Source organism: Carassius auratus, chromosome 21 (genome assembly GCF_003368295.1).
Source record: "Carassius auratus strain Wakin chromosome 21, ASM336829v1, whole genome shotgun sequence".
NCBI lineage: Eukaryota > Metazoa > Chordata > Actinopteri > Cypriniformes > Cyprinidae > Carassius > Carassius auratus.
Genome location: NC_039263.1, coordinates 12,275,672 through 12,299,227, shown reverse-complemented (window position 1 = coordinate 12,299,227; position 23,556 = coordinate 12,275,672). Strand labels below are relative to the sequence as shown.

Below are 23,556 nucleotides of genomic sequence, written 5' to 3'. Positions count from 1 at the left end.
TTAAAATGGTGCCTCGGTACAAGACAAAGAGGCTGAGACTGCAGCAGTTCCCATGGTAACAGAGCAGCGAGAGGGAAGGCTCACTTATTCAGAAGCTTCAGCAACATCTCCGGCAAAAAAAAAAAAAACACAAGAGGTGTTTCACGCTATCAAATGTTTTATTTTTTGACAATATAAATCCATTTTGTGGGATTATTGATCTAAATACACTGCTTTACATCAATACACTTCCCTCCCCCTTCATCCACCCCATGCTGCTAGAAAGATGGTATGAGCCAACCCGCAGAATAAATCAATCCCAATATGCCCCCTCCCTCCGCTTGGCACATTCCACTCACTGCAGAGGGGGGGTTATGTACGTACCAAGAGAATGGTGTTCATTGTAGCGGAATTGCAGTGCACTGGACTGTACAGAACTGGGTAGCATCCACACTGTCTATGAGGGTGCGGCTGCACTGAGAGCAACAATACTGACAGATAAAGAGAGAGAGAAGGAATAAGAAAGAAGAGGAGGGAGCGATATCACCACAAGAGGAATACAGCAAGGGTAAGAAATAGAGTGAAATGGAGAAAAGAGGGTAAAAAAAGGCCAAAAATAGACAAATACATCACGGTGGACTTTTTTTAATGCTTCTTGATCCCCATTCACTCCTGTTTTCTTGTATGCATCCTTTTAAATATATTGCTTTCATTTCATTTGATTAACTGAAATCCATTGCATATTTTTTCTTATATCATATTTTCATAAATAAGGGTCTGTTATTTGAGCAGCTGAGATTGTCATTTCTGTATCTGGCCTGTTTTTTTTTCTTTTTTTTTTTGCTGTCTGCAACACGTGATTTCTTCATGTATAGATGCCTAAATGTTTACATTGAACCAGAATACATTCAAAATGGCTGTTTTTTTTTCTGTGCTTTTGCTCTGAATAATATGATATATTCCATGAGGTGATTGGATCCCTGCAAGCACATCCTATGTGCAAAATGGGGCCAGCATGCCCCAATACACTGCTAAAATCCTATTCATGTTCATTAATGCTACTCATAGACCATTTTAGTTTGATATGTATGTATGTATATATATATTTATACATATGACTATGAATAGCTCTTAATCTGTTTGTAGAAACGGTTCAGATGATCATCACCTGAAAATGCAGGGTTTCAGGATGATGAAATGTGTTGCTATCAGATCATTGCTATCCAAGGTGAGGTTTTGTTTTTCTAGGGCAGCAGCTTTTAGCAAAGCAGAAGTAAATGATACCGAGGCGAGGGAGGAAAGACAGGAAGTGAAGCAGAGGATATGAGAGTCTTGGACCACAGGAAGATGCTTCCATTATAGACTGTGCACTGTAAACACAATCGGTAACCTTTTATGATAAGGTTTCATTTGTTAACATTAGATATACTAACACTATAATGAACAATGCCTCTGAGATATTTATTAATCTAAATTAAGGTTTATTTCAAAATTTACTTAGATAAAACGTTGTATCTGTTAATATTATTTAATGGACCTGAGTTAACATTAGCTAAAAGCTGTATTTTTATGACGTAATGTTAACAAGGATTAATAAATACTGTAAGAATTGTGTTGTTTAGTTCAACGAATAACTAAAAGGACCTTATTGTAAAGCGTCAACTCAGAATCTGTACATAATCTATCCACTAATTCTCTATATTAATAGTTGTAGCATCACTTGATCAATTACACTCTTCTTCAGGTTTTTTATTTGCATCAATGGTTCCGAAAGAACCTTTACCATCCATGGAACCTTTCCATTAAGCTTTTAGATAGCGGAAAATGGTTCTTTAGATTATTCAAATGTTTTTCACATAGGCTCTTTAAGAACCGTTCACTGAAATGTTCTTCTATAGGAATTTTTAAGTATGTAACAAATAGTGGTTATTTTAAGAACTCTTCACTGGTAGGTTCTTTGGAGAACCCAAACTGGTTCTTCTGTTGCACCACTGCCACTTAATTTTCTACATTTAAGAGTGGCCAAATATACTATATATTATTGGCTGGATTGATTTTTTTGAATGATTTTGTGTGTGTGTGGCAGGATGAAAGGAGACACCCCTGTGAACAGCACCATGAGCGTCGGTCAGGCCAGGAAACTGGTGGAACAGCTGAAGATTGAAGCCAGTTTTTGTCGAATCAAGGTGAGGGTTGCCATGCAATAACCAGAAAATGTGGCAAATAGGAATCAGATCAGTGTTAATCCTGCCTGCCTATAAAACATCTTATTTTACCAGCCTGTATGTAGAAGATTCATTTGTATCTGATGTGACCAAAGATCTGGAATCAGGTTAATAGGTATGACCTAATTCTACAGTCCCTCCGGTGAAATATGTCCTACAAGTACAGTTTGAAGAATTCCACAGTCTTTAACCATTGACCTCAACCTTGCATTTCACTCATACAGTGTTCTATTTAACTCAAATGCAGTTTTAGCCAAGAAAGAAAGGTGCTATGTGTAAAGTAAGACTTTACAGGCAAAACGCTGGTTTGATATAAATCAATTGCCTTAAATTAAATAAATCTGAGGAAAGCATCTGTTTTTTTTTTTTTTTTTTTTACCTTATTCACCTGCAGTGTCTTGTTTTATAAGACAAAGACTTTCAGCTTTTTTAGAACCAGTCGCCGTTTGAGTGCTTTTCATTTCTGCACTGACAATCTGTCTGGATTCTCAGGTGTCTAAGGCAGCGGCGGACTTGATGGCCTACTGTGATGCCCATGCATGTGAGGACCCTCTCATCTCCCCTGTGCCCACTTCAGAAAACCCCTTCAGGGAGAAAAAGTTCTTCTGTGCTCTGCTCTGAGCAGCACACAGGAAGGGCAGGATTCTCATTTACATGATAATGATTTGTGCACACACATTATACAACACAACACTCAACGAGACATGACACAGCAAAATAAATTCCAAATTAAGCTTTAATAAATGCTAAGTGGAATTCTGAATTCCAGCGATTGACCGCGCAAAGACCAAATGTACAAAATCATGCTTGTGAGGATATTTTTATTCTCCTGTTTTTTTGGGAAACCCTGTTCCTTTTCATTAAGGGGACAAAACAGCATCAAGATTGATGCAGGTTGATTAGATGAAACACACACTGATACACACATATGCAAGCACACAGTTTTTTAATCAAGCAAAGGAAATAGGTGTGGGTCTGGATATTTCAATAATTTCAAATTGTCTTATATTCGAGACATTCGTTATGTTCTTCACATAGCATACTATGGCGATTTACAAATTCTGTATGTATATTTTGATTTTTTTAAATGTTTTGTTTGAAGGGTCTATGTACACTGGTAGAGTGTTAAGATACCACAAGAGCATAGCACTCCTAAAGACGTTTGTAAAATGAAATTGATCTCCTAAAACCAATTTAATTTTTCCGACCACAAAAGCAAGTGGTATCTAGTCTGGAAATTAGCATAAAATCTAAATTACTGAAGAAAAATGTAAAGAGAATATCTATTACAACTTGTGGTCCCAAGTAATGGATTAAAATAATGCAGACAGAATCCAATGAAGGAATGAATAAAACTTTTAAACACAACACAAGTGTACTGCTTATTGAAAAAAAAAAATCACTATTGTTCAAGTTGGTGCTTTTTTTTTTTGGAACGGATTTTAAAATCTAAAGTGACAGTAGTTAAAAAAAAGTAGTAAAAAAAAAATAGTCAAATGAAAATTTTATTAAAAATGCATTTAAGCTCCCTGGTCATAAAATTATCCTAAGAAAATGTATCATGGTTTACATAGAATTAAGGAGCACAACTATTTTTGACATTAATAAAAATATATGTATTTATTGAGCTGCAAATCAGCATATTAGAATTGTTTCAGAAGAATCATGTGACAAGACTGTTGTGATGATGCTGAAAATTCAGCTTTGCGATCACAGAAATGACATTTTAAAGTACTTTATTATAAAAAACAATTATTCTAGATTGTAATATTTAATTTCAGTTTTTACTGATTAAATTCAGCCTTAGAGACTTCTCAGGCTCTCGTAATTATTACATACCTCAAACATTAACAGTAGTGTACATTTATGATTTATAATAATCTAAAGATTAACAGATGCATCTGTTTAAACGTATTCAATCAGAACAGGTAATTCCTCTTGTGTAACAGCAGGTTGAGCTGGACTGGTAACATTTTTCAATCCACACACTCAAAACACCCTATCATTACTTCTTCTATATTTTATTCCAAGATAATTAAAATGCAAAACACAAATAGTCCAAAAAATGTTAGGTTTTAGAGTCATAAGACCATTTATCGGTGTTTCTTTGACCACTCAATTAGCATTTTAAACATCTGAAAGCAGCAAATGGCTACCAAGGTGTGAATTAGGTGGCTACACTATGCAGAATGAATCAGCACACGCATCTTCAGGTACTCATGCACAGTTAAAATGAATCCAGATTTTTATTAAGGCAATATAAGGGTTGGGGAGCATAAAACCATACGGCAAAATTATATCATTATGAATCTGATCCTTTGGGTGACATACCAGAGAACAGTGACAAGTTCACAGAAACCTTTAAAAGCTTAGAAGCACTGTGGTACATTTTGGACATAGTTAAAACCTTCAAATGTCATAAAAAAGAGAGGGAAATACTAAAGAGCCAGTGTGAATGATGTTTGAACAAAACCCAAAACGAGAAGTGATATTACAAGTGTACCCATCTAAAGACCTTCTAGTGCTATAACAATTCTGTGCTAAGAATTCATATTAACACATCCAAAAATTATGTCTGAAAAGTCCAATTGACAGAATGAGGTAAATGTATTCTGCATACAAGTCAGCGGGGGATGTAAATACAACAACAACAAAAAAACTACAGGAAAGAGTCACACCACTCTCTCAGACAGCTATAGCAGTCGCCCTGCTGTTTGGTGTTGGCTCCACACGTATCCTTCAACCATTCCCGAAACAACTCCTCATCTTTCCTCAGGACCAGAAACTGTCCAAGAACAACATATGCCTATGGGAAGAAAAATGAAAGTTATAGGAAAATTAAGTTTCAGTTTTATGACTGCAGGGTATCTATGAAACCTCTCTGTAAATCATACCTTGTCGAAGCCCTTCTCTTCCAATCTCTTTCCAAGAACTTCACCGATTCCTGCGAGAGCCATCACGGTCTTCTCCCCCATGGGCTCTGCCACGAAGTCCTTGTGTTTTTGTGATGTTGACGACATTGTTGATTTATATTAAAGAGGCTGTGGGATTTCAAGTTGACTTCTTTCACTGGCTTAAAACAGAAAAACGTGTTAAAAGCATTGCCTTCTTAACCGCCCGAAACAAACAGTACACACACACACACAGAGATATATATAGTTCCTGATACCATTTCAGCCATAGCCAAAATGCCAATGTGCCTCTCATTTGCTCAAGTAAATTAAATTGAAACACTGAGAAAGGAAAGTGAAGGCGAGTCGCGAGACTAAAGTGAAAAACATACGTGAAAACCTACATTATGATTAATACAACCATCAAAAACAAAACAAAGAGATAAAAGCTAATAAATAAATTGTTATTATGAAATTATGCACTTGATACACATGAGAGTAAAGTTTTCGAGGTCCCGCCTCATTTCTTGGGGTTCAGCGCCACACGACAGCTGACACATTCTCTTTTTATTTACAAATAATAAAAAAACAAAAGTAGCAAACACATCAGAATGAACAGTATTAAAAAAAAACGTGCAGGAGAAACATAGTTTATATGATACCTGGACACTATCATCGAGAAATTTCAATCCTCATCCGCAAGCGCCGTGCTGTTCAGAGTCTAAATGCGCCCAAAATATCTCACGCGGCGCAGTTTCCTGATCCCGCCTTTAGAAGAACACCGCCACTTCCGGTCTAACCATGCCGCTGTTTAGAGAGACACTGGCACCTGGTGGCTCCAGCTGTTTGGTGGCGATCAAAATTTGGGATGAAAATACACTTTCCTAATTTTCGAGGTCACTGCTTAGGCCTCTTAACAGGCCATCCGAACAGGAACAAAAGCAGTCACATAATTTACATTTCTAGCATTGCGTAGGAATTTTTACATTTTAAATCGCTTTAACAGTATATAGGTTTATAATAATAGCATAACATCCAGAACAGAACATTATTCCAAGAAGTCAATCCACGTGCTAATGAAGTTTAATTTTCTGCTGAAGCTGACAAGGTCTGGAAGAGAACAAACACTCAGATGAACACCAGGGGGCAGTGATGCTTTAAAAGCCATGTCCAACAACGGTGCTGACAAATGGATTTTTATGCTAAGGTATGAGGAAAACTTGTTGATTTACTCAACTGTAGAACTGATTTTCTATTTCATTATCATAATGAATTTACAATTTTGGAGTAAACATTTCACATGTCTCATGCTGATCATGCAGAAACCATCATTATAGGGCCGTGCAGTTATCTCTAACTCTTCCAGGCACCAGTCCAAGAAATGCAGACACTAGCCTGGAAAGGAAAAGGAGGTCAGCATGCTGCCTCAAACCGGCAAGGACAAAAGTGTCTTGCCATTTTGAAAAGGTTTGCCTTTTATGAAATCTCTAACTGTACCACAAACCACTTGGTTGAATTAGGTTTTGTTGAATTGAATGATTTAAGGTTTACTCATGGGTCTGTGTAATGTTGATAGACTTAGTCCCTCCAGGATGCCTGATTGATTTCTTGAGAATTGATCAATGACAAATGCAAATGAGCATTTATGCTATTTTGTTCTCAAGTTTTTAATCTCTCACATCTTCTCTGATTTCATTAACACATATTGAGGAATGATGAGATGATGTATTCCTGATAAGAAACGATAGTTTTTCAGAACAACAAAAGGAAGACAACTTTTTGTCCCTGCTTATGAGCCTGCAGGCACTGGTCTGGAACATGTGTCTTTACTGAGCATGAGAGGGACACAATGTGCTCTGACGTGTTTACATGATATCTGAAACAGGAAGGAGGAGCTTCATTCTGAGCATTACGTTCCAACTCTGTATTTGACAAAAAAGAAAAAAAAAGTGCTGAATAAGTTTGTGGATCTCCACAAACATTCATAGAATTACACACTGAACTTTTGTGTTTCTACAAAATTATAGACTCAGCCCAAATCAAAATATGCTTTTGCTGTAAATATTCCATGTGAAAACATTTATTAAAACATCAGGACGTGTTTTGCTCAATGTCCCTACTGATAGATCATATTTCAGTTTTCCAGACAGGTTCTAGGAGACCATGTGGAAACACAAGTCCTCTGTATGCTGTCAATATTTTTCTGAAGCATGGGTCTTTGCTTCATTCAGTGTCATTAAACTTATAGTGTAAGAGAAAAGCACATAAAGAAAAAAAAAGATAATGAATAGTTTGAAACCTTGAGGTTTTATATAGGAATTTGTTGTTTATTATTTTGAATATGTGCTCTTGTAATTCTTTTGCTGTTTCATCAATTCCTGATTAATAAAGCTATACTCCTGAGACAGTTGTAAGTTCAAATAAAAGAGCCACAGAGCTGCATTTAATCAGGCTTAGCTGCTTAAATTACAATAGAACAAAATTAGCGTAAAGTTAACTCTTTTGTCACATAATTCCAATATAATTGCCTGATCAGAACTATATATATATATATATATATATATATATATATATATATATATATATATATATATATACATACACTTTGAATGTAAAAACATAGGCTATATAAATACAGCATATAGAGATGTTTGGGTAAACAGTAGATTTTTAAGATTTTTTGAGCCCCGAGGAAAAACTGTACATTGAGATTCCTGTTTACACGACCATGTGTTATGCTGTTTCTAAGATCTTTCTAAGAAAGAAACTCAATACCCTCAACCCCCAAACATGTTTATGGAGGTCTTGTACAGTCACCAAAACAACAGGGAGGAGAAAGAATAAGGCAAGTAATGTCAGGCTGTTAAGGTGGACTCTCTTAAATGCCACAAACTGCAGGTCAACAAACCTTTAATTTGTTGGTTTTCTTTATACAGGCCACAGTGAAAAGAAATCATTGCTACTGGCCATATTCAATCTAAATCTTAATTACTTATTAAAGTGGAATACTTTGCCCATAACTGACAAAAAGAGTAACTGATTCAGCTAGCACTGAAGAACTCGATTCATGTTGTGGTGATTCCTGAGCGAAACGTTCTTTTGAATCAGATCTTTGGCTGGTAAACATAAGAGTTAACTGATGGAACAAATATAATTTTTACTTAAAGGGGTCAAATCCTTTCTCTCTGGAGTGTTACAAGCTCTTGGCATGTAAAGAAGATCTGTAAACTTGCAAAGACTAAAGTCAAACTCCATGAGATATTCTTTATAAAAGTTAAGACTCGTCCACGTTCCCCTAAAATGGCTCGTTTAAACACTCCCACACATCAAGATTTGCATAATGCCACCCAAATGTTCACACACAAAAAAGAAGACTTATTCTCGCTGTTGCTGCCGATGCCTTGTCGTGGAAAGTCTTTTACGTTGTGAAAGCAAAATACTTTGTGTGCAGCACATTTTATGAAGGACTGTTTCCTGAACCTGGGATTGAAGACTACAATGCTGGCGCTTCTGACACACAGTCTGTAAGTATGTTTTCATATTTAAAGGATCTGCCAATGACGAGTTTTGAGCAGTGTAGAGTGGTGCTTGTTGTTTGTCATTTTTCTGATCACAAATGCAGACATGATTTTATGTTTACGCGGTGCATAAAAACACAGTATAATTCATTATACTGAATATTTATTATAATTCGTAATTATATCCCCCCCCCCCCCCCCGGATGCAACAAATGGCTCATTTGTAATGAGTTTTATTGATATGTCTGGTCACGCCGGTGTTCTGACCGGGACACGCATCACAGTATAGTAACAGTATCGTGGGTAACATTTCCTTCACACGCTTGAGGCATTCGGCCAATCACAATCTACTGGATAGCTGGCCAATCAGAGCACACCACGCTTTTCAGACCGATGAGCTTGGTAAAAAAACAACTTGTTTCAGAAGGCGGGGCATAGAGGAGAAACAATAATGTACATTATATGAAAATAAATGTGTTTTTTAACCTTAAACCACAAACATTTCATTAAACCAACACACAATATAATGTTCTTTTTACCAACATCATATGACCAATTAAGACTAGTTAATTCAACTTAAACCATAAATGTTACTGGTAATGGTACAACATACTGGAAATTTGTTTGCGAGCCAATTACATTGTAGTTTCATTATGATGCAAAAAGGTAATTTGAAACGAATTGTTTAACATAATCGATGGAGAACATGTAGGGTGTATCTTAAAAACTGGGTTAGAGCTGCCACCTTAAATGTGGGCGGAGATATTAGGCACGCATGCGACCCAGAGCCTTTTTTTGCCATATAAGAGCTTGAGCATCCCTGTGAATACAGACACGGCTGAAATTATCGAGCATTTGTCATTTATCACAGACACATTAACGAAGATTCCCCTCATTATTCCAGTGCAGTATTCCAGGTTGGTCTTGGATTATTATTATTTTTATTTTTTTATGTAACGCTGTCAAATTTGCCGCTGTTCTTGATAGGGTATTTGAGAGTAACGTTACCAAGAGTCGTACCTTTTCTGTCTATTAATGTTTAGAATCACTTTTTCATTAGTATGTTTCTTTTATTTGTATTTTTTTTACTTGTTAACTAAGAACAGACGCAAACAGAACTGGACCAGTCAGGTTTAACTTTACAAAAGGTCGCGCGCTACGATAACTTTCATCAACGTAGAAACGTGCTTTCAAAACTACCGATTTAAACGGATACAGTTAACGCTTTTAAACGTTACATTTAGGTCTACGTCAAAATAGAAAATGTATTTTTTTTTATAGATTCTATGGGGATAGATCTGGTGATCTGGTACAGGTGTGCTATGTCAGGATTAACTGGATTAACTTTTGTTTTAACAGAGCTAAAATCTTTATAGAAGGCCAAAAACGTCTTGTATTGTGGTGTTATTCTGGGTATTAGTACATTTGTCGTAACTTATTATTATTTTTTCTTTCCAAAAAGTCATCTCTTCGTGTACGGTTTTAGGTGATGCAATCTTCCGGGTATTTTGCGCGTGTGTTACGTCCATGACGTCAAGCATGTGCTTCCTTCCATGTGCCGTGGCGATAGTTCCGTCCTAGCAGCTAATCTCATTTCTTTTATTTTCAGGAGATTTGACAAAAACTGACAAAATGACCAACGATACTGAAGTGGATATGAAAGATGTGGAGCTCACCGAGATGGAGCAGGAGAAGCAGCCCATGACGGAGGGGGAGGCTGCAAATAATCACTCCATCTCTCCCGTATCCAAGGAGAATGGCTTTGTAAAGGTGAAGATTCCAGAAGAGGAGACCAAATTCACTGGGTTATCCAAAGAAGAGCTCATGAAAGTAGCTGGAACAGCAGGGTACGGGTCCCATTTCCTTTCAGTCAGATCTTGGTGTGGATTTGGTCATTTGCAGGTTCTCTGATTTAACTGCTTTTGTCTTTTCATGAATAGGTGGGTTAAAGTCCGCTGGGTACTTCTGATCCTGTTCTGGCTTGGTTGGGTGGGCATGCTGGCTGGTGCGATTGCCATCATTATTCAAGCTCCTCGATGCAAGCCCCTCCCTGAGATGAACTGGTGGAACTATGGACCTCTGTACCAGATTGGAGATGTGAACTCCTTTACAGCGTCTTCAAAGTTGAAAGGTAAAAACAGACGACTCTATGGGCCAGCATCCAAGCAACCAAAATAGATCTTGTGGGGTGGAGGGAGTGTTAATGGGTCACAGGGATGGGTCAGTTCAGGGAATGAAGGCGGATGACAGGCTCTGAACATGTTGAAACACATTAACTGCTCTGTCATCAAGCAACAAATCTGGTTTCCTCCCTTATTCTCTTGCATGCCATCCTGTTTGCTGAGTGCATTTATCAGCCTGTGGACTATTTTAATGGAATAGCATAAGTTATTTTAAATGAAGAGGGGTAGAACGTCTTTTAATGAAGAATATGAGTTACAGTAAAGTGCCCAGTAAAATGGATGTGGTCTGTTATTTGAAACATTTCATATTTCCTCATTGTCTTTAATACTTTGCAACGCTCCATATTTATTTCACTCTGACTGGTGGTTACCCCTCAGGTGTGACTGAAAAGCTTCAGGTGATGGATGAGTTGAAGGTGAAGGGTCTGATCATTGGCCCGATCCATGTGTCCAGTGCTGATGAGCCTGAGAAACTGGATTTGACCGCGATTGCTGAAGAGGCTGGTAATCTGACACAGTTTAAAGAAGTCATTACTGCTGCACACAGGAGAGGTGAGCTACAGTTGGCATTATAAAACGAAGCATTTGCTACTTCTGTATTTAGTTTTTTTTAATGACTTCCATATACACTGCCTGGCCAAAATGTTGCTGTCTGGATTTAAATAAGCAAATACTAAGATTTTAGGGTTGAATCATTATTGCAGTTATTAATATGTTTCTGGCATACTTGTATGTTTTGTAATGATTATTGGAACACTAACTGATGCAGTGTGTTACTTTTATTTCTTAAACAACTATGTCAGAAGCCATACCCATGTCAGTATTCTAGGATGACAATGCCAAGATTCATCAGACTCTTAATTAATTGCATTAATTACTACATGAATGAAATGAAATGTTTAACATACATGCATGCATATGTATGTATGTATATGTGTGTAACAAGTTTTTTTTTGTAAGTTAATTGTACTTTTGTTGACTTCTAGGTATCTCTGTTGTTTTGGACCTGACCCCTAACTATAAAGGCAAAGAACCCTGGTTTGCCAACACTGTCCGCACTGTGCTCAAACTGGAGGTATGATAATCAACTTAGATAATTGCTTGACTTTCTTAATCTACGTTGTCACTTGAACTTGATTTGTGTACTTGTGTTTTTAAAGTAAAAATTGTGACTTTTGCCTCTGCAGTCTGCCTTGGAGCATTGGCTAAAAGAAGGTGTAGATGGTTTCCTCTTCTACGGTGTCGATAAGGTGTTCACTGCAGCCCCGTCCCTTTGGAATGATGTCAGAATCCTTATCCACAACCGAACGGAATCAGTGGGAAAAACAAAAAAGTGAGCAATCGATAGTTGAACTTTTTACTTTTAAATTTGATTAGTGCACATTCACTGTTCTGTGAGGTGAAGGAGCCACCTTGTGGTGGTTGGTTCGAAATTTGTACAGCTTGAACTCCAATCAAGGGGACATGAGTGGGCCGTTTCTTAGTTTCAGATTGTGTTACAAACCATACAGCTCCATATAGTGCTAAATAATTCTATTAAATATTGATTTTTTTTTTTTTTCCTTCCAGGGTCTTAATTGGTGTTACAAATCAGTCCTCTCCTGATGAGATTGATGCCATGTTGAACAAAACTGGTGTTGACCTGCTCCTCACTGGTGCTTTAAGATCCACATCTGCTATGGACATTGCCAATACTGTTGACTACTTGTATTCAGCTTACGGTCAGACCAGACTGGCTTGGAACATAGGTGGTCGTATTGCTGGACACCTGGCTTCATTGGTGGGGCGTGCCAAAGTCAAGTTGAATCAGCTGCTACTGCTCACTCTGCCAGGCACACCGGTCTTTAATTACGGGGATGAGATTGGACTGCAAGATGATGAGGTGAGTAAACTGAAGATTTTTATCAAGAGAATTCCGACACTTCCAGGTGTTTTCCAGGAGCAGATCCTTAAATGTTGTGCTTTATTTATTTATTTTTTTTTCCATTTAGGGGACCAAAAATCCAGTCATGGTATGGGGTGAAAAGAATACAGAGGTAAGGAGCATGTGCACACAGTGCTGAATCTCCAAAGTGCCCCTTTTCAGTGTTGTGACCAGCTAAAGTTACATTTCCATGCATTTATTTTACAGGCTGAAAACACTTTCAAGTTCTTCAAGTCTGTGAGTGAAAAACGGTCAAAAGAGCGCTCTTTGCAGCATGGAGAATACTTGCCTTTGTTCAACTCGACCTCCGCCATGGCCTATGTGCGAAGCTGGGACCAGAATGAACGCTACCTTATTGCACTCAACTGGAACACAACAGAAACGGTCACTCTTGAGCTGAAGCATGCTGAGATTCCTGAACGTGCTACAGTAGTGCTCAGTACTACTGATGATCAAAATGGTGACGTGCTTAAGCTTGCACAACTAGTGGTGAAGCCAGAACAAGGTTTAATGCTGAAGTTTCCTTACACTCCCTGAAGACACATTGTGAACTCCCAATTAGTGTGAGGATGTTGCTTTTACATGCACAAAAGTTTGATTGGCCATTCTGTTACAATATTTATAATTTTTTCGTACAAAAACACTGGTATAGATCCTCAGATAGTACTGTTACATGCACTGCATGACTACTAAACTGAACTTCAAGGTGGTTGTGTTTTTATGTTACTTGGAATACATTCCACAGGAAGAAAAATATTTGTTTTTATTTGAATAATTTTTTTGTTTTTAAAATGTACTGCAATTCTGCACACTAAAAATTTTGAAAACCTAATTCTTATCTTGTATTTAATTGGAAAAAGATGCATGAAAATGAAAGCTGTGGACAATAAATGAAGTGATGCAGTTCATCCTTGTTGTTTGTTTTGTCATTGTATTTATTCAGGTGGGGTTCCCTCGTCTATTTTCATAAGTGTTGCCAGCATAATGAGATGTAACAGAGACATGGATGAATTATTAAAATCTACCGCCATAAAGTGGAGCACCTCTCATTGTCTCCAGCGTAACATGATATCAGGTGTCTCTACTGATGACTTCTTTATTTAGAGCTATTCATTATTCATCTGGAGAGCTCAGTCTCACCTGGATATTTTAACTCATTACAGATTTATGAACCCCTACTGAGATCGGCTCAGTGCCTAAGAGTGATGAGAGAGATTGTATCAAGTGTGTATGAGGTCTGAAAGAACAAACCTAAACACAAGAAACCACTGTCTTGATAAAAGATATTCTTTGTACAGTTTAGATCTAAAAGGGAGTAGAACCTTAAGTAGATACATGTATGAACTCTTTCTCATGAACAAGTTTCCTCCTTGTGTCCTCTACCTTTTCACAACTCCATTTTTTCTAGGTCAATTACTCATTTGGGATCACAAACCTGACCAAGAACCTCTACTTTTTTAGGCAATGTGCCATGATCGCGTCTAACCTAAGGGTGTTTTTAAGTTAAACGCACATAATTTATCTAAATAACATTCAAAATCAATGTATTGACCATAAAAAGGACGGAATACAAACAGCAGACTCTTTCTCTGACATGCTGCCAGTGTTGCATCTGCAGCAGCACTATATGCACTAACTGCACTAGTCGGTTTTCTACATCTGTCTCTTTAAGAACCGCTCTCTTCGAGGACTCCCTGACGCATTGCAGGTGGCTGTCAACCAATCAAAAGACACTTCCTAGGTCAGCTGACGAGTGCCATCAGACTTCTATATATAAACCCACCGGACCATCCATTCAAACCTGAAAGACCACCGTCGTATGCTATGGCTTTTCAAAATAAGAATCCTAGAATAGAAACTTACAGTCGATAAACAACGCCGTATAATATATCGGTTATATAAACGGAAACGGGAGAGTTTAGAGTTCAAACAGTTCGACTAATTTACGTGGCGGAGGAAGACCATAGTAACAGATTTGTTGTCAAGGAGTGCGGCGTCCCAGTTTGGACCGAAGTACCAAGGCGTAGTGATCTCGAAATTTGGGCGCACAGCAGCAGAAGATAGTGCTTGACAATCGCACGGGTGGAAAGCAAACGCTTGGGATTCCGTTTATTTCCTCTACGTACAGACTAACGAAGTTCACACTAAAGTACAATGGTAAGTAAGCATTTATAACAGCCAAACTGCAGCGTAGCTACAAAAAAGGCTAAGCCTTGATGGCGAAGTGATTGGTGTGAATGGGCTACTGTTAGCTTAGCTCCTCGCGAGCTAACCGTCATTCTATTGAAAGCGCGCGAGCTCCCGGGCTAACGTCACTTCAACGGGTTACGCAGTTTTCAAATATCTCAGTGTGGAATAAACCGCTTGAAGCTTTCTGTGACGTTTTGCAGCGCTTTTTCTAATCGCAGATGGGCGTGAGATGTTTACAGCAGAAAATGCGCTATACTAGCACATCCTTGACTAGTTCCCTTTTGCTAGCTCGCCTCATGTCGGCGTAGAAATCGCCCTCATTTACATTAGACAAACCCATAACGTCCCTTGTGCCAAAACAGCCCTGCTTTTTCTAATATATCCTTCACAACATGCTTGTAGTTTCCCACAGCATACGCACAAATTCAGTCAGTTGGCCTTAAAGTAACTTTAAACCACATTATAGACCAATAAAAACAACACAGATTGTCTGCTGTGAAAGCGTTTTGCAACTGTCTAACGTTAACGCCTCGTGAATGACAACAAAAACTTTAACACACTTGGTAACGTTATCAGGTATTAAACGCGTCCCGTCCAGTTTAACACGCAATAAATAAGTTAAGCTTCAGGCGAAATGGGAACATTGGAAATATCTCAGTGCTATTAAAATAATTTTATTTTTGTGTACTCCTTACAGGCTGATCAGCTAACAGAGGAGCAGATTGCTGGTATGGAAAATTAACCTTTGCTTCAAACCTTTAACTCAAATCGGTAATTTCAATTGTGAGCAATACATTATTTTTATTTCGTTTCAGAATTCAAGGAGGCCTTCTCCTTATTTGACAAAGACGGTGATGGCACCATCACTACTAAAGAGTTAGGGACTGTCATGCGGTCCTTGGGCCAGAATCCTACAGAGGCAGAGCTTCAGGATATGATCAATGAAGTTGATGCTGATGGTGAGGGAGCCCTTCCACAAATAATGCCATGTTAGAATAGCTCTTCTCTTTTTCTAAATCTGTTGCCCCTCCTCCCCCTCCCCTCAGGCAATGGAACAATTGATTTCCCAGAGTTCCTTACTATGATGGCCAGGAAGATGAAGGACACGGATAGCGAGGAGGAGATCAGAGAAGCATTCAGAGTTTTTGATAAGGTAGAGAAGTGTTCTCGTTCATAAATACCTCTTACTGAAGGTATTTCTTTGGGGAAAAAACTAATGTGGAGGGAATGTTTATCTCTTTTAATGACTAATGCTTTACAGGATGGAAATGGTTATATCAGTGCAGCAGAGTTGCGTCACGTCATGACAAATCTGGGGGAGAAGCTTACAGACGAGGAAGTGGATGAGATGATCCGGGAGGCAGATATTGATGGTGACGGCCAGGTCAACTATGAAGGTATTTACATATATAAATGTCATTGGTGCATTGTGGTGTTTTTAAATGTAAGTGAATGTTTTGTCTGAATAAATGCCAAGCCTGCAGTATAATTATGAAATCAGTTTGTGAAGATTGCCACGTTGATCTCATGCATTTTATTTCCCCCTACAGAGTTTGTCCAGATGATGACTGCAAAGTAAAAACTGGAAACCAAAGGAGCACAACAGACCAAACAGTGGGCAGCACTCTCACTGTCAACCTTCAACAAGCATCCACAACCCAGTCTCTTACTCCTCTCCATTTAGTTTTGCTCTCTTCCACTTTCCCTTAGTTTGATCAGTCCTCTGCTCTGCTTGTTTTTCCAACATGATCTCCTGTCAGCCTTTTCCCAACATTATCTGGTTTTCTTTGGAAGAAAATATTTACATGCACAACAAAGTTTAAATCTTGCATATATGATGGTGATGATAACAGCAGTGTAACACATGTATCAATATTTTAAAGATTGTGACATACTCTATGGACAAGAGCAATGCATGCTTTATTTATGTTTGGCATGTTTCTGTGTTTTTTTCTTTTTTCTTCCAAGCTTGCCTCTTTTTCTAACTTGCTAGTTCTCCTTTAACTGCATGTTTCTCATGCAACCTCTGCTCAGTGGTCTTAGAACTGTATGGTGAATAACCATTCATGGATAATCAGGGGCTTTATATAACAAAATAGCTCAAACTTCCATGTCATAGTGTGATTGTTTTTGTAAGTGTAGATCTGTGTGTCTGAGCGAGTGCTTGTAGTTGGATTTAAAGTGGAGCCATGCAGTACAGTTTACGTTTTGGTACAGGGCTTGTTCTTTAGGGACCGCATAACTAACATGTAAGATAAAAAGAAAATTAGACAAACCTGTGTAGAATAATCCCGGGATTGGTTAATTGGGGACCAGTTATTTTAGTTAGTTAGTTTGCTTGTTTTGCCCCTTTTTGTATTCTTTGAGAAACATGATGGAAAGGCTTTGACCTTCTTTCCATCTTGCATTTCCTCACTAATTTCACTACTGCAAAGCAAATGCCACCTATTTGTTCTAGACTGGTGTAGAGAGGTTTAATGTTTGGTTTGAGCTCTATTAGTGTGGAGTTTGTACCGGAGATGTAGAATAGTTTTCACCTCAATATACAGTCTCACATTTTGATGCTGCATTCGGGGTCCTAGTCTGTGGACTATTTCTGTCTAGGGACAAATATGAAATTCAAGCTGTGTGCTGGTTCTTCCTGCAAGCTGTTCATTATATTTGTATACATCAAAAGCATTTACATTTTATGATCTTTTTAGGATCTTTTCTCAAAGAAACAACAGCATGTTCTCCTCTTCCATGATCCTGTAGTTGTGGTCCATGCACAATGGCAATTGGGATGGTGCATAATGCTTGTCATCCAGTTAGACTGTGTCTGCCATGTTGGTGCAGCAACTGCTGCCATGAAACCTGCAAATGCAGGCGCTTTGAATGAAATCCATTTTTTTGTAACTGTATAGACCAAGGTTAAACAACAGCGCTTAATGGTAGAATCACATACATTATGGTGGTAGTATTGCATCTTCTGCCCAGTTCTTAATTTATTCTACTGTTGTGTTTTATTTTTTATGACCTTTATATGCTTTTTTTTGAAGATCTAAGTTTACTGTCTGGTTCTTTTTTTTCCCCTCTCTTCTTTGGCCCATAAAGTAATAGTAAACAAAAAGAAAGTTTATGCATTCCATTGCTGAACTCTGGTTTTCTTGCTAAATAAACGTCTTGGACTTCTGTTTCTAAATTACCTCTTTTTGTTCATAACACTGTTGCCTATATAACTGTAAACCTGCATGGGCTTATATTAAAAAAAATAGTATAAGAGAGAAAGAAAAGTGCATCTAATGTATATCTATTGTCGTCTATCTATCTTATTACATTTTTAGTGCAATTAATAAACACAGTGTCCACAGTATATCACACATTACATCATATACAAGGTTTGCACAGATTACAAACAACCGTTAAGAGATTATTTAATATCTCTGGAAAGTACCTTACTAAAATGAAGCATGGTTTTATTGTAGTGAAAGTGTAGTAACCATTGTTTTATTTATTTTTTGGTGTATTGATTACCATTTCTATAAACACAGTTTACCTACATATATCTCGATAACAAAACCATGATTATTTTTTGTTAAAATTATAGTAACCGTTTTTTATTTTTAGCAAAACCATGGTTAATTTTCGTATGAGGTGTAAAATTAGAAACGAGTGAAGGAAACGGGAAAGTCCACAATTCATTTGTAGTTGTGTCCCGCCGTGAAACTACAACACCCAAGTTTCTCCAAGTGTCGCTGATTGACGTGACGCAGAACGAATAAGCTTCAGCGGCAACCAATCACATCAATGACAAGTGAGATGTGGGCGGGGACGTCTGTCTCGGTGCATACACCAATAGTTTAGCAGCATACAGATGGGTGGATTATTGATTCAAGAAAAAATGTTGCAACGGGCCGAAAACTAAATAGAGTGTTAGGTGATTTGGAACAGGGCAAGCCAGTTCAGACGATTTGGGCACACAATTTTTACCAGTTCAACGTTCTGCAGGAAATCTGGACCCATCGGCCACGATATAACACACTGTCAGATGATGTAAATAAGCGAGTTTGGGACAAGCGCATTTAGTTACTTTGCTACGTATTCACTGAACTTACGCACCGAGGTTTCTACGTCTTCACGTCTTCCTTCTAAGTAACAAGGAACAGGATTGGACACCAGAACGCAGTTGCTGTGAGACAAGAATAAAAAGGTAAGACTGCATTCTCGCATGTAATGCGTTCATCAGATCAGATCAGATGATGCATGCTCTTTGACACTGGTGGTCTAAGCTGTGTTATATTGCATGTACGATGTGCACAAGTTGCTGCCCTAATACACATTAGCTGCATGATGTGTAAACTTCATGCACAATACTTGCATATTATTTCAGATGAATAGACCGTAAACTGCAGTAAACATTTATTAAACTAAGAGATAGAGTTTGTTTTTGATATCGTGCAGCATGCGACCAAAGGGCATGCTTTGATCTGTTTGCTAACGCATGTGCCAACTAAATGAATCAAACTGGACACGCTGGGGGATTTAGCTCACTTGATTGACCTATAAACTATTCGTTGCCACATAGCCAAACACTTCATGGCTGCGAGTCAGGTAAAAAAGCAAACAGCTTTAATGTGAAAGTTGTTATTGATTGTGTGGCAAGTTGAGATTCAAGTTGGCAACTGTCGATGGCATTTAATTTTCATCTGTCCAGTCTAATCCAAGCATGTGTCAGAACTGTCTAGGGGGTGCCCATATGATGCATAAAACCGTTTTATTTGGGCAGTTTGCTTACACATATTAAGACTATTGCGTCATTTTGTGTTGTACGTAATAAAGATATCTTGGCATTCCGAAGAACATACAAATTTGTTGTTTAAAAGTGCACTCAGTATTTTTGCTTATTAAAAAAGTTTTGCAAATAAAGAATTTAACACTGATTTTAGACATGGATTACTTGGTTTTCGCTACATGCAGCCCTTATGGCAACCGGTCTTTATATGGCACTGCACATATAAAATCATTTTGGATAATGATAGTACAAATGGCAACGGTCAGTAGACTTCATGCATTCAGGCCAATAGGTGTCAGTAAATTACAAAACCACTGGTAATACTGGAACATAATTGAGCTAAACGTAAACAAAAATGTACATTTTTTATTTTTATTTTTTTATAAGAATAAAATAAAGTAATTTGATTTTCTGAATGGTACAGGAAGTGTAAAGGCAAAGGTTAATTTGAGAATGAAGGTAATTCCTGTTCTGTTCCTGCTCAGAAGTGTCTAAACATGCCTGTTATAGAAGGCCCTGTTTTAATCTTACCTTGAATTGGTATCAGTTCATTCAAGACACAACATGCAATGCTTATGCCTAAGCATCTGTATCTTTTTTTTTTTAATAGATACATTTTGACTTCTTTTATTGACACATCAACCACAAGTCTGTTATTTGTAAAGGAACTAGATTACAGATTATGATGGGTAATCTTTACCTTGTTTATGGCATCGTTGCATTGGTTACCTGAATGACATGCATGAACAGAATTGTTGGTGGTTGAAGGAGGAAGTTGGTTGTATTATTTTCTTTTGTCTTTTTTATAATAGGCTAGACCAGATCTCTTTTATAATAAGTTGTTGTGCATCTGGTATGTAAATTAATGTCCAGTTTAAAAATACCTTTGGGGGGGTTGAGCTTCAGCAGTCTGACTCTTTAAAAGAGTCTTTTTTTTAACATCCCCTCCCATTCAATTTTCAAAAAAGTATTCATAATTGAGAGCTTTAATAATAATAACAATAATAATAATAATAATAAAGGACTTAAAAATAAAGTCTGAATTTGTCACACAGAAGGTAAATTTAAATGACCCAGTGAAGTCAGAAAGGTGATTTAAATACCTAAAAATAGTGATACACATTTACATTTACACAAGAATATTCAGTTTTTCTTATGCAAATCATATTGATGAACCTTTCTTCTTAACCCAACAAGATCTTATTGCAATTTTACAGTTTGTCACAGCAATAAAATACGAAGTTGTAAATTCTCCAGAAACCTGATGACTCTTGCACTATGGGATACAGTATATCTGAGTCATCATCAGCCATGTAATGGCACCCTATGAAGTGCTAAAAGCTGTCTGTCTGTCTATCAAGTGTGAGCTAGCGACAAACATACAGCTATAAAAGATAGAATAAACAAGATAAAATTATATATAAGATGAATACTATAAAATATTATTTAATGAGTTATAAAGGTTTAGTAGATTGAATACAAAAGGAGGCTGTTGTTTTTTTCTCTTTTAAATGGGAATAAATGGCTTTGTGTTCTCACAGCATAACTCGGACGTGAGTGAGTTTGTAAGTGGATCTCTGTGCATTATTAAGTTTTTCCTTTGAGTAGAGTACCATTCTTTTTTTATCATAGACTGAGCCCACTGGCTGTGCCAACATACTCGGGATAAAAGGTTTCATGTGAATGGTTCAGTCAACCTCTCAAAGCCACCTCCTTCCACCCAGTCAGGAAGATAGGATCATTTTGCTAAAAAATCACAGCAGCTCACCCCTCACTGCTTTACATTCCCCGTTACACATACAGAATGCCATCTAATTCATCGGCCCATCTCCATACGGTCCTAAACTCTCACACAAATGTGCTACTATTGTTTACAGCAGCTCCAGTTTGTCATTGGTGCAGAGCTCATGTATCAGTGTCATGTTCTCTCTCTCTCTCTCTCTCTCTCTCAGCCAGGACCAGGACACAGTAACTGTATTGTTGTGATTTTGGCAGAGGGACGTCCCTTATTTAGGTGCAGACAAGTATAAGGAACATTAGAACCACTAAGAAACCATAAAATGGTTTGAGTGAAAAGAGACACCATAATATGCTCCCATAAGAAATCAGCCATAGCTTTTGTATGGGAATTTTATTTTTTGGAGATTTGTCATGCGTGTCCATTATTTCTTTAGCTTTCCCTCTGCCCTTTCATCTGAGGGGCCATATGCTGTGCAAATGCCTTTCCTCTGAACTAGGCAGACCTTTGAGCACGTTTTTCCAATATCCCCTTGGTTATCATATACATGTTTTCTTTAGGAAGTGGGCAAATATGAACAAGATGCGTTCAAGGAACAAAGTGTTCACTTTTTCTAAATGAACTGATTTAAAGCATTGATTTTTCAGCTGGTTTTGCATCAGTACATTGGATCATCTGACTCATCACAGTACCAGTATGGTTTATTGTATTAAAAATAATAGATACAAATAAAAAGTAAACCATGTTCCTAAACATGAGTTTTAATAGTATCAATGAAGTATCAAGCAGTTGACTTCCCCATTGACTTCCATTGTATTTATGTTTTTCAAAATGATGTGTTAAAAGTAAGAAAAACTTTTATACAGGTTTGGAACAACATGAGGGTGAACTATTCCTTTAATGTGTGCTATATTGTTACAGTATTAGTATTTTCCAATACAGAATATTTGAATGTGCATGTTTAGTTTCCCAATTTTTTTTTTTAAATGTAGTAATTTGGTAAAAGTGTTAAAGGAATAGTTCACCCAAGAATTAGAATTAGCTGAAAAACTGCTTACCCTTAGGCCATCCAAGATGTAGATTAATCACTTGCTCATCATCGGATCCATCGGTTCAAACACCTGATAAAAACATCACACTGATCCGAATGATCTGTTTGTGTTTTTTAGTCTTCAATCTGATGTACGTCATTTCATTGATACTTAAATATAATAAAAATTGTAAAAAATCACAAAATAAAAAAATCTTTTTTATTTTGTAAATTGCTGTAAAATTAAAATTAAATCCACTTGTAGCATTTAAACGATTTGAAACAAATTTGTAGTGTTGTATTTTAAATGTATAGTCTAAATGGCATAATTCAGCATAATGTTATTTGGCTTTGTTTTTATTAGCATTTTATTATATGCATTTAACATTGTTTTGCTGTTTTACAGGACTTTAGTTGTCTTCCAGAGTGGCTTAAAAAATCTCAACAAGTGTTACTGTCAGTTATTATTATTTTTCTTTCTAATTTAACTAAGAGCACACTGGATACAGCACTGGCTTTTGCCTTGCGACACCTGTATCGGTGCAGAATCACCTCCTCATTGTCTGGATTCTCCCATGTTGTTCTACAGAATTCCAGTAGATTAGCCAAGTGAGCTATTTTACTTTGCAACTGATAGCGCACACATCATGTTTTGATTTAGTCTTGCGCTTTCATTAGATGAACTCCTTTAATTGTGTGATTTATATTCTGTTCTGCATTTGTCTCTCGAGGCCTCATAGTCTCTGATCCTTCAGTGTTTCCTACTGAGTGCTGTTGTTGTTTCAGGTGTTCAGTTTCAGCCTTTAAAGCTGTGTCCACAGGCAAAATGTCACAATATGATATTGTGTTTTCTTCAGTTTTGCCCAGTGGGCACTATCCACAGAATGTGGATATACTTGAACTATAGCATTTTCTTTAAAGACAGCCTATCTTCTCATGCAGTCAAGGCCAGTCTTTGCCCAGTTGCTTGTTGATGGTTTATTTGTTTGTGGTCACATTTTGCACCACTCATTTGTACTATATCAGGCTTGTTGACCTCACTTTCCCTTTAGTTTGAGTGTTGACTCTTGCTATCTCAGCTCCTGTGTGAAGCTACTGATCACTTTG

General features: G+C 37.4%; 5 protein-coding genes across 7 annotated transcripts in view; 4 read left to right on the top strand and 1 right to left on the bottom strand.

Annotated features, from left to right (window-relative positions):
• The first annotated feature begins 376 nt into the window (after positions 1-376).
• LOC113038519 (guanine nucleotide-binding protein G(I)/G(S)/G(O) subunit gamma-3) lies at positions 377-3,572 on the top strand. The gene is made up of 3 exons (XM_026196021.1): positions 377-547; positions 2,066-2,165; positions 2,697-3,572. Exons 2-3 carry the CDS (start codon positions 2,067-2,069, stop codon positions 2,823-2,825), a joined length of 228 nt encoding a protein of 75 aa, XP_026051806.1. The 5' UTR covers positions 377-547; position 2,066; the 3' UTR covers positions 2,826-3,572.
• Positions 3,573-4,420: 848 nt separating this feature from the next.
• banf1 (barrier to autointegration nuclear assembly factor 1) lies at positions 4,421-5,891 on the bottom strand. 2 transcript variants are annotated; one of them, XM_026196019.1, is made up of 3 exons: positions 5,758-5,891; positions 5,099-5,277; positions 4,421-5,010 (listed from the first exon to the last, which is right to left on the bottom strand). In XM_026196019.1, exons 2-3 carry the CDS (start codon positions 5,222-5,224, stop codon positions 4,864-4,866), a joined length of 273 nt encoding a protein of 90 aa, XP_026051804.1. In that variant the 5' UTR covers positions 5,225-5,277; positions 5,758-5,891; the 3' UTR covers positions 4,421-4,863. The 2 variants fall into 2 exon arrangements, with proteins under 2 accessions (XP_026051804.1, XP_026051805.1); XM_026196020.1 differs by having other exon boundaries at positions 5,099-5,273; positions 5,758-5,856.
• A 3,504-nt stretch (positions 5,892-9,395) lies between these two features.
• Positions 9,396-13,628, top strand: slc3a2b (solute carrier family 3 member 2b). Of its 2 annotated transcripts, none has more exons than XM_026196017.1 (9): positions 9,396-9,530; positions 10,223-10,460; positions 10,554-10,744; positions 11,175-11,348; positions 11,783-11,871; positions 11,984-12,109; positions 12,364-12,678; positions 12,788-12,832; positions 12,928-13,628. In XM_026196017.1, exons 2-9 carry the CDS (start codon positions 10,246-10,248, stop codon positions 13,255-13,257), a joined length of 1,485 nt encoding a protein of 494 aa, XP_026051802.1. In that variant the 5' UTR covers positions 9,396-9,530; positions 10,223-10,245; the 3' UTR covers positions 13,258-13,628. The 2 variants fall into 2 exon arrangements, with proteins under 2 accessions (XP_026051802.1, XP_026051801.1); XM_026196016.1 differs by having other exon boundaries at positions 11,984-12,129; positions 12,366-12,678.
• Positions 13,629-14,528: 900 nt separating this feature from the next.
• Positions 14,529-18,094, top strand: calm3b (calmodulin 3b (phosphorylase kinase, delta)). Its single transcript, XM_026196018.1, has 6 exons — positions 14,529-14,877; positions 15,608-15,638; positions 15,726-15,869; positions 15,957-16,063; positions 16,172-16,307; positions 16,461-18,094. Exons 1-6 carry the CDS (start codon positions 14,875-14,877, stop codon positions 16,487-16,489), a joined length of 450 nt encoding a protein of 149 aa, XP_026051803.1. The 5' UTR covers positions 14,529-14,874; the 3' UTR covers positions 16,490-18,094.
• A 658-nt stretch (positions 18,095-18,752) lies between these two features.
• pcxa (pyruvate carboxylase a) overlaps positions 18,753-23,556 on the top strand; it is a 119,152-nt gene continuing 114,348 nt past the window's right edge. Inside the window, exon 1 of the mRNA XM_026196014.1 lies at positions 18,753-19,099. The gene's annotated coding sequence lies outside the window, so the exon portion shown is untranslated. The remainder of the gene's footprint in view (positions 19,100-23,556) is intronic.